Genomic DNA, 11,120 nt, shown 5'->3' with positions numbered 1-11,120 from the left:
CATGAAGCATATATATATATATAACACAGAGATAGAACTTCATCAAGCTAATAGAGAAGGTGATAATGGTTTTTTTTCTTGTCTTTTAATCTCTAGAAAGATGAAAGTTTGATTGGTATAATGTACATGAAGTTGTTTATGATTTGTGTTGTTTATTTAGGAATTATGTTTAGAGTTAAGTATTTAGGTTTTAAGGGTGATGAGCTCCTTAATTTATCAATGGAAGGGATGATCAACCATTAATTAGTGGATTTAATCAAGAAATGGGTCTAATAGAAGGTTCTAAGATGAATTAGCTAGTCTAGGAAAAGCTCATTTCTTCTTCTTCTTTTTTACTTTCCCTTTTGTATAAAGAAGAGATATGAAAATACATGAAAAAGTTCAACTTTACTATATACAAATCATCTCCTCTTTGTTTTGACTATACTTTTTGTAAATTAGACTTCATAGTAAACATAACTCACAGCCTATATGTGTAGGTAATTTTGCTTGGAAGTGATTGGTCTATTATAAAATTTTGTACCAACATTTTACATGTCAAGATAATGATGTTGGTTAATTAGTATTTTATAAGTGCACAATGGTTATTTCATAAGATTACCTCATTGTATAGGAAAATGGATGGAAGTATCTAATATGTATACATAATTATAGAGAATTCAAGTATTAATATAGTTCAATCAAATCATGAATTCAATATGGTAATAGCATAATAGAATTATTTATTTAAAAAGAATTGATGATTAAAGTTGATAAATCATCAATTATTATCATTTTAGAACTTTAAAGAAGGAATACTATGATGAAATATATTTGATACTATTCAATTTTCATTTTTCTTTGCACATGGCCTACTAGCCGCTTTTTTGTGCCCTTTTTCTAAAACACTATGCAGAATGACAATAAAAGATACTATTTTTTTTTGTTGAAGGACAATAAAAGATACTAGAAACTATGATACTGGGATGACCTTCCTTGTCTCAATACTTTAATAATGACTCTTAACCAAAAAAAAAATCCACAACACAAAGGGTATTGGACTGAAGTAATATTTATTTTTCGAGGTCAAGATGTCAAGATATGTCTTTCTTTGACTCATAATGTTTAATTCGCCTCAACAATATATTTGAGTTAGACAATTAAGGTTCAGGCGAACCGCACAATTAGAAAATATAAACATCATTTACAAGTAAGCGACAAGCACACTCCTACATGATCAGTAAGTGGGTAGGAAAAGGAGTTGATATAAGAAGATAAAAGAAATATTAAGAAGATAACAACAATCATCACCAAGGATTTGTATACTTGAAAGAGAAAAAAGGAAAACTTTTTCTTTATCTGCCCAAACAAACTATCTCATAATTTAGTGACTATATATACACTACAGTATAATAGGTAGGTATAACTAAGGGCAGAATAACTTACAAAAGAACATCAAAAGGAAAACAGAGGAACACCAAAAAGAAAAAGAAAAAAAAGAAACAGAGATAAGTTACTTTCTGTTTGAAGAATCTGCTTCTAAGAATTAGGAGATTTAAGGGATTGTGTCATTCATTCTGTAGCCTGACTGTGTTGTCGAGGCAGTTGGTGACTTGTCCGATACGCGAACATTGTACCTCTCGTATACCCTATCACGATTTTCTGACCACCAAGTCTCCGCTTGGTGCTCTCCGAATCTTCTCCGACTGCAAACAAATTAACCCAAAATTATCAAAAAAATTGAGTTACTAATCGTGTTCCATTTTATCTAATGCTCTGGAACTTCAGTTGGAGCTAAGCAGTTGGGGACGGGATTCACTTGGGATCATACATTACATCGGCTAGTCCCAGATCCCACGAATCCGAGCCTAGCAACTCTGGCAAAGTTCTCATAACTTTGTACATAAATAGTTCTATTTTTATACATAGGACACAAACTTGACATAGTATATATAACATCTAACTCGAAGGTTCTACATGGGATTGGTGCTGCCTAACCCCAATCCTATACCCAAGTTAATCAGTTGGGTGCCACGACGAACCCAACTTTGTTCCAAGTCCAGACACAATCTTTATATCACGTGGAACAAAAACAGAAGAATCATTAAGTACATTATAAAGGCAAAACAGAAGGAACTTTTATTGAGGTTGAAATTGAGGAGAGAAAATAATGTGACCGACCTGAAGCGTACTCGCTTGAGATCTCTACTTCCATCTTGGAGAGCCACGAGAGTTATATAAACACCGGGTTCATATTGCTCAATCCATTCTGCATCAATTTGATCATTGTTAGCTGCCGATGCTGGAGACTTTGATTTTATATTGTTCTCAGCATTTGGGATAGGCTCGGGTTCTTTGGAATCAGCAGTAACTAGTCTGGCACTGCTACCTGGATAGACTCCTTCATGATTACCATTTGATTCTACTGCACTAATAGGATCGTCCTTCCAACTGGAACTTGCAGGTTCCTGGGTTTGTCGATTAGAATTGTTATCGGTGACAGACGGGATATGGGGTGTCTGACCCGACGTTCCATTTGTTGTAGCTGAGTCATTCTCTACTAAAGAACCCGGCCGAGGGCCATAAAGTGCATTTGATTTCTGGTGATGGTCTCCATTTGCTTCAGGCTGATAAACTCCATTTGTATCCAAGCCATTAGGTAGATAAAGTTGTCTAATGCTGTCACTGTCGTAAGTCCCAGGCGGGAGCCTTTCAGCCATGTCTTTAAGCTGAGTAATATTCAAAGTGGAAAGCGTTATAATTCCAAATTAGAGAAAGGAGACTGTCTAATGAATGAACAGAGTTAAACTGTAATGAAAAGTATCAGAGTAACAAAAGTGAGACGAGCGGAGGACAGGGTAGGTGATGAAATTGGTAAGCATGAATCTTCACGTAAGCAGCAATTTCAGAAACTCGATAACAAAAATTACCTTGAAAAAGGTGATTTCAATGTTTCTAATTCATATTTATTTTTTACACGGTTACAGCCTTGGGTGGTTTTTGCACTTTTATAATACATCTCCATGACCGGAGAATTTGAAATCAGCCTAGTCAGGATCCTATCTCCGCTCATCTCAATAGGCCGACGAGTATCACCAATTAATGTCTAAACAAATCCCTGTCGCCAGAGTACTTAAGAATACAGAAAGACATGAAATTCAGACAGGACTACTTTTGGTGTATTGCTGACAAACGAGCCATACAGTTGAAGAACATCACCTATGATTTATTGTCTTACTTTCATAGCTCTTACTCCCGTGACCAGCTAATTTCATCACAGTAAAGTAGACTCGTGCACATTTAAGACTTCATCAATAACTATTGCAGTAACCAAATTTATAGGAACTGATATCTCGGGGAACCCACATCAAGTTTAAGCATAAGAAAATAATACCTGTGCAGTTAAAGATTTAATAACTTCTTTTGCAGCTCTAGATTTGCCAGATTCTTCTGAAGCCAACGCGATAGCATCTTGAGCTTTCTTTGCTGATTTTTGCATCTCGTATTCTTGAAGTTCACACCTTTGCCGTAGACTATCAACCTAAACCAGAACCTCAAACTTCAGTCAGCATTTACTCTTGACTTGCAAATAGAAAAAAAAACATAAAAATAAAAGAATTTAAATCTACCTGGGAGCGTAACTTTTGCACTTCTTGATTCAAGAGTTCATTTGTTTTTTTCAGGCTATCAGAAATACTTCTAGAAAAAGAAAGCCCAGCTGTTGACGGAATAGGTGTTGCACATCTGGGTGGGCTAGATTTCCTTGAGAACGGTGACACGGCCCTCGAACCAATACTTGACTGACCTACCGATGTAAGAACTGGTCTGGGAACTATTCTACGAACATCAACTGGATTGGAGAAAGAGATATCTTTGAGTGGTACAGAGGAAGATTGGGTCGAGCTAACCAGAGAAAACATATCGGCCTTCTTCCCTTGTTTAGCTGCTTTGGTATCCAACTGCTTCATCAAATCAACATTTGTAGGCACAGAGGACTTGGATAATCTTATCTCAGCCTTATCCAACATATCTTTGTTTTCACTTGAAAGTCGGGGCAAGGCATTCCTCTTACTGTAACTACCATTGGCTTCTGCCAACTTGTTTAGTTTTGTAAAACACGAGTCACAGACACGATAGGGCTTGCCAGGATTAGGCGATAATGCTGCCCTGAAAGCTTTTCTGGAACTACATGAATGGCAGTGCACGAGTCCACAGTTATAGCAGTTGTGCCTCTTTCGCGTAAACCCAAAAGCTTGTCTACAACCTGAGCACTGTGACTGCTCTGCCCCATAAACCCATTTGTGGAGACATATTGCTGTGGTGAAGTTTGACCCACACGCAATATATTTAACATGTCTATCCTTCAAAGTTTCTACCAATGTGGGTATGTTTTTATCTTCGATATCACCATGACCTAATCTCCCATTAGCTCCCTTTCCCCATGTGTAAACCTCGTTCCTTGATGTAAGCACGGCCACATGATATGCACCACAAGCAACATCTTCAACAGTTTCACCCATGAGCTTATTTTCTACCAAGCAAGGTACTTTTCCATCAGAAAGGGGATTGCCAAGCTGGCCATAAACTGTACTTCCCATGGTAAAAACATGACCCGATGAGGTCAGGCCAACTGTTAGACTATGGCCACATGAGATTTTGTGAAAATTGTAATCAATAAGTGGTGGAACACATGTGGGTTTTAGCCTTGGTTCCTTGTCTCCATGCCCTAGACGATTTTTATCACCATCGCCCCAAGTAAATAATTTTCCTGATGATATATTTGAACTAGATTGCGCCACAATTACATCCACTATAGCAGCAGTGTGCCATACCCCACATGCAACTGAAATGGTCTTCAACCCCATCAAGGATTCTACTTCTCTCGGATATGCAACAGTTTCTCGATTTCCATGACCCAAGACGCCAAAGGTTCCATCACCAAATGTAAATAGTTGTCCTGTTGATGTTATCAAGGCTGTGTGCCATGGACCACAACTAACTGAAGCTACTTGAAGTCCCTCCAGTGGGCCCGAGACCCGTTTTGGTATCCAATGACTAACATCAGTACCATGACCAAGAAGCCCCGCATTATGAGTTCCATCGCCCCATGAATAAAATTCACCAGCCATGGTCACAGCACAAGTATGGAACTCTCCGCAGGCAACAAAATCAACATTTGTGAATGCTAAGGATTCAACAAGACAAGGTTGAATAACATCTCTTCCAACTCCATGGCCAAGACGTCCTCCCGATTCTTCTCCCCAAGTGAAAACTTCTCCTTGTCTCGTGACTAGCGCAACATGCTTGACCCCACAGGATATGTGATGAACATCCAAAACTACATTAGACTCTAAGGGTCGAGGAAGAAGTACGTCAATCCTTGAGTTCAGAGGAGTACTATTTTTATCTGCCCCGACCCTAATGAGACTATCACTAATAACTTCACCCCATATGTACACGTCACCTAATGCATCATAATCATCCTGCACAGAACCATGGCTGGAAGTGCTGGGAACACTTGAAACGCTCACTCTAAAAGCATCGGAAGTTCCTTTCACTTGCATATTTATTTGTTCAGTAAGTACATGTGGGGTTTCTGTAAATTTCTCAGGAAGATCACTTTTCGATGAACTGTCTGTGTTAATAATAACAGAAGGGTCAGGAGAGCTACTATCTCGTATGTTGCTGGCAGAACTATCACTTCGACTGTTCGATGTCAAGTCCTTGCTATCCTGAAACAACACAGATAATGAAAGTATGGATCACAAACGAAGTGCCAATCAATTAATTAGTAATTATCAAGAAGTACTTAATCAATATATGACTTAAATAGGTTTGGCAACACCCAGATACAGATCCTGACACGAATATTCCATTGCTTCTGATTGAAAATAAATAAATAAATTTATCTCTAAACAAGAAATAGGCATCGATAGTGCACTACCTGTAGTTGTCTGGCCCAAGAAAAAGCCTGGAGGTCTAAACTGTTTCTGAGAACTGATAAATTTAAGCCTTTGCATAGTGCTTCAGTTAGTTACAGCAAATTATATTTAGTTTACATTATATTATACAACACATTCAAGGAGTACTTTCGTTTCAATCCTTAAAATTTGTATTGTTTCAAGCTTTCCCTTGAATTGATTGTTTCAAGCTTACCATCTTTGAAGATGACTTTCTGATATATATTATATCTTTGTATATGATAAATTAGTCATATAAATAAAAATATGAATGGTATATTTTATATAGAATATTGTCATTTAGATGCCACGATATTTAAGTTTACTATGACCAATGAAAAATGCATGAAATCAGGGAGGCAGGGTGCCAAAATAATAGTTTAAATATGGAAAAGCAATCGGTTCACAACCACAAAAAGCCTAAATCTTTACTAAATTATCCAACACGGATCCTTAAACTTGGGCACAAAGATAACAAATACAGCTTTCCACAAGTAACATTTTTTGAAATGGCAAATAAATATTTATTGATAAAGAATTAAAACAGTTACAAAGACTTCCCTCAAGTAACTAAGTTAGGGAGTCACTTACTCATATGCAGACTCTTAAACAGGCAATTAAACTGTTCAGAAAAGATTCCGGAAACAGAAAATTGCAGAGAACGTGTGGTTGACAACATTCCAACTTCTCCCTAATGAAGAGCTTTAAGTTATAAGCTAAAATAATGTGATTGCCTCTTACATTTGGGCAAGTATGTTAATTGGGATAATATTGCAAGTCCAGGTGCATGCATATCGTGACCATTTATTTACTGGTCAAATTGATGTATCAACACTCGGAAGTGATCATGTTTGAGTTAGTTTTAATTTGTTATGAGCTTACATCAAAGTAGAATCTCCAATCAGTCCATCCATCAATTTTTGAACGTCCACCTTGACCCACTGATATCAATGCTCTAAGACCTGCTATCCAAACCTCCGCCTCAACTTTATCGTTACAAATCTAAGAAAAAGTGTATTAACTCCGGATCAGCTATTATTAGCAGAATTCAGGCAGTAACAAAAGTATAAATAATATCTCGTGCAGCTCACTCTTACCAGATCAAGGGAACGTTTTCCATTGTTGTAGATAAGAGAAAATGACAAGTACTCCTTTTCAGGACGTAAATAACGTTGGAAAACGGACTGTCACATCACAAAACACTTTAAGATTTAGTGCAAGATCTGCTAGTAAAATTTCACTATATTAGGATGAAACCAACACAGTAAAACAGTAAACTAGTACTAGTTATATAACAAAAGAAAAAATCTCACAGTTCTTTGACCAGGGATAATTTTTGAGACAGAGGATAACTTCAATTTTCTTTCTTCACCTCTCGAGAACCAGATCAAAAATGATTCATCCTGTTTATGGATACGAATATTATCAATATAATGCTCTTGAAGAGATCAAAATGCATAAACAAATATAAGTTTAAAAACAAAACTGAGTTACTGATGACAGATCCAAATGCTATAAAGGTGACAAATAAAGAATGTTCTCGGATAAGTGCATGTTCATCCAGAAAAGATTCAAGAAGGATGAAAGTTCACAACCCCTAAGGTTACCTGGTACGCGGATCGCTCCGGTACGTGGTGCCGGTACCGGTACGCGGAACGCTACCATGTGAGTATCGGGTACGCTAGGAGTATACTTCTCCGGTACGCCATTTTCAAGTTCAGTACGTTTTGGACTATTTTTCATAGACAATAAATACTCTCTATGATGCATTTATAATAGATACACCTACTCTTAGACATCATTTCTCCATCAAACTTACAATCTAACAAGCCAATTAAAAAAGTTCTTGTGGTTTAACTACCCAATCAGTCGAATTTATAGTTTTCTACAAAGATTTTAGGTTAATTAAGACTAAAAATTGCGGTACACTAATTGTGGGGTACTGGATCGCGAACCCACCCAAAAAGGGTACGAAATTCAGGTACGGTGAATCGGGTACGCGGTACGTAGGGTGGAGGAGAGTATCTGGTAACCTTATCCCCAAACTTCCTATCTGACAAGTTAACGTTGAATTTTGTCATCTAATATGGCTCCGGTAAGTATAATCAATAATGCAAGACTAATCCTTACTCCATAATTTGTTGGTTTCTTTCAAAACACTCAAGATGTCGTCCGACCATGCAGCAGGTGTTTGACCAATTGCAAAAGATTTCTGTTTTCAGGGCACTGTTTATGCAACAATGGTTACTACCGGTTTCCATTAAAAAATAAATGACTCAAAGAAATTCGGAGAGTATTCGATGCAATGTCAGTTAAGAAGTTGGTTTCTGCTTTCTCCTCCCCCACATGAAGAGATGAATCTATGTTTGATTTTTTTTCCCGCTTATCAAAATCTAATGTAATTTCTCGGAATGTATTGTTAATTCACCAAGTCGGTAATTTTGTTACTGCTTTAGTACTCGATCATTTTATTAATAATATTATCGGTGATAACATTTCCTTTCCTCATGACCAATGAAATGTTTATGATTATACCAGAGGGATTCTTACAGAAACACTTTAGTCTACTTAGCTCTGAACCTGGAATAAATTGTACCAAACAAGGCCTTCATGTTTAGCTCACTAATTTGTACGTCATGAAAAACTTATTCAAAAATGGACTTCTACAGAAAGAACCATACAGAAATCTTGTAAAATACAGAGAGGACAAAATGTAAAGCATGAAAAACTCCATTAACTCGAATTAGTTATTCCATCAGTGTTTCAAATAATACGTTCTAAAATTAGATATAACCTACATATATGGAGAGTTGGAGACATATCATTTGTCACTTTAAAATATATGAAAATATTGTATTTTTTACTTAAGTGTTGACAATTATCAAAAATTGTGATTAAATCGAAACAGTATGGATAGTTTATCACAGAAAATACACAAGATAAAACAAGCTACAACAATGTACGAAATTTGCTAAACTTACACTAGAAAGTTTGAAAGGGCAAAACTTGGGTTTCCCTTTGCGACCATATTTAAGCAGTTGTGCACCCTTCTTCAGCGCAGTTAGAGCCTGTGGAGAGTTAATGATCCAATTAAGCATATTTGCGGTGAAACTGTGAAAGTTAAAGAACACTATAACCATCAGAAGATAGACTCTACAGATATTAAGTTTTATTAGTACCAATATGACCATAAATAAGAACAGCGCGGATGGTTCACTTTCATCGTATATTCGTGAAAACATGTTCAGAGATTAATTGATTAAATGATGTGAACTACATATAGGACCCAATATGCTCTAAACCCCTAGTTGCCTCACGGCGCTCACTTCAGTCCTAAAGAGTAAGGTAGAGATTTCAAAATCCAAAAGTCGACCCTTATTTACCCTTTTTAAGGTGTTTCTAAACCACAAACATCTTGAACACTCAAAACAGTATCCGCGAGACAAAAGCTTTCCCACCAAGTAGCAACCCTTTTTACCTATACTCCGTTACAGTCAAATTTTAATTCCTGGAGAGCAAAGTGTGTAGAAGAAGAAATTTGAGCTTTACGGTCAGAATAAGCAAGAAATGTAAGCTAATTTCTCCATAAAAATAAAACATGTAGAAGAACTCTTGAATCCGTCGACGTCTAAACGCGTGAATTCACGTACTTTTCTACACCAACGCTTTTGGATCCTGCCTCCACATAACTCAATTATCACAAGCTTAGTTCAATGTTCTTGTAGTTGCACAGAAACGGAAACCAATAAATCATACTGAGATATCTTAAAATGTAGTTAAAGTTAACTTCATCCATCCCAAATATTTAAGTAAAATAAAAATTCAAGATTTCCGAGATCATAATATAGTACAAATTATATCCTCCAAATTTATCAACCAAGTGATCAATCTTCCTGAATTAACGCCTAATTAACTTCATCCATCCCAAATATTCAAGTCCGTACACAAATCCGGTTACTAATAATTTAGCACAATTTCAAGCAACTTCAAAAGACCTAAAATCCAGTTCAAATGAAACCTCAAGTACTAGAAATCAAAGAAAACGAAATCAAGAGACTTTCATGGTATACAAAATATAGAGAGAGAAATTACCTGATGAACATCTCGCACAGCATTCACATCTCGCACAGCATTACCGTTCCTAACAAGATCTGCCATTCCATGTGAGAAACTTCAGAAATCACCACCCGCATCGATCTTTGTAACCTTCCGGTCATCATAGATGACAAACTTGTTTATGAACTACCATCAATCTTCAATTCCAGCATAAAAAACAAAATTCTTAACCTAGAAAACAAATTGAAGTTCAACAACACCAACAACAACCCTAAGTTACTCAGTTTCAGATCTATCAAATCTTTTCTAAGCACCAATCAGATTCAAGAAACTTGATTGAGAAAACGTTGAAGTACTAGTTTAACGAGTCGTGGTTTTCAGTTGAACGAGTATAACAAGAGTTGAAAAATAATTTTAAAAAAAAAAAGTTGACCGGGTTTTTGAAGTAGTAAGAGAGAAATGTGGTTTTCCGACGAGATACAGGTAGGTAATGAGAAGTTAAAAGAGGTCTCCTGGTACAATTTTTAGGGTGAAGACTGAAGTCGGCGTCGGAAAACCAGTGATTGACTGGTGTGAGAAAAAAATCGGTAGAGAGAGAAAGTGGAGAGTTGGGGATTTATTAAGTTGGTGTGGTCGCGCGTGTCAAAGTACAAGTCAAAGATGAGAAAGAAACACATGAATCTGATAGAAGTGACGAATGGAAAGACAAAAAATACTGTAAATCGCTAGACTCGATGGGATTATAAGAATGTTAGTTCAACGGCACCATGTTAATTAGGTGGATTATGGGCCAACGGGGATTAGTAAGTAAGATGTGTTACTGCTCAAATAAAATGAATTCGTCACCTAGTAAAATTCATTTTGGTGATAAATGAGGTTTATAATATTTATATTTGTTGTGGATATTTTTATTTTTTTTGTTGAAGGATATTTGTTGTGGATATAGAAAATGGCCTATTGTTTATTGGATGTTGGAATAACCTCTTGAGTACAATGGGTGAAAGATACTTATAGGTGTCCATATGTTAGCATCCTTAGAGCAAGTCCAATGGGGAGCGGTCCCAGGGCCCTTAATTCACTTTTTTATTCAAATTTAAGGGTCCGGGCTCAGACCCTCAAAATCAG

The 11,120-nt window shown here is 36.6% G+C and overlaps 1 protein-coding gene across 1 annotated transcript; it reads right to left on the bottom strand.

The window, feature by feature from the left end:
• Nucleotides 1-1,305: 1,305 nt before the first annotated feature.
• On the bottom strand, nucleotides 1,306-10,853 carry LOC147569460 (PH, RCC1 and FYVE domains-containing protein 1-like). The gene is made up of 9 exons (XM_086655948.1): nucleotides 10,032-10,853; nucleotides 8,921-9,007; nucleotides 7,253-7,342; nucleotides 7,037-7,123; nucleotides 6,822-6,941; nucleotides 3,609-5,711; nucleotides 3,374-3,520; nucleotides 2,161-2,708; nucleotides 1,306-1,685 (listed from the first exon to the last, which is right to left on the bottom strand). Exons 1-9 carry the CDS (start codon nucleotides 10,095-10,097, stop codon nucleotides 1,535-1,537), a joined length of 3,399 nt encoding a protein of 1,132 aa, XP_086512074.1. The 5' UTR covers nucleotides 10,098-10,853; the 3' UTR covers nucleotides 1,306-1,534.
• Between the last annotated feature and the right edge of the window lie 267 nt (nucleotides 10,854-11,120).

This window comes from Eschscholzia californica, unplaced genomic scaffold (assembly GCF_041429995.1).
Source record: "Eschscholzia californica isolate CP2 unplaced genomic scaffold, dmEscCali1.0.p SCAF_1, whole genome shotgun sequence".
NCBI lineage: Eukaryota > Viridiplantae > Streptophyta > Magnoliopsida > Ranunculales > Papaveraceae > Eschscholzia > Eschscholzia californica.
Note: the sequence above shows the minus strand (reverse complement) of the source record. Positions and strands in the feature narration are given on the sequence as shown.

What these genes read in the sequence shown, in the direction of transcription:
- LOC147569460 (XM_086655948.1), bottom strand. Translation starts at nt 10,097, where the DNA reads ATGGCAGATCTTGTTAGGAACGGTAATGCTGTGCGAGATGTGAATGCT. An exon ending in GCCCTTTCAAACTTTCTAGT is followed by an intron (nt 7,343 to 8,920) that starts GTAAGTTTAGCA and finishes ATCCATAAACAG; the next exon opens with GATGAATCATTTTTGATCTG. An exon ending in GAAAACGTTCCCTTGATCTG is followed by an intron (nt 6,942 to 7,036) that starts GTAAGAGTGAGC and finishes ACTTTTTCTTAG; the next exon opens with ATTTGTAACGATAAAGTTGA.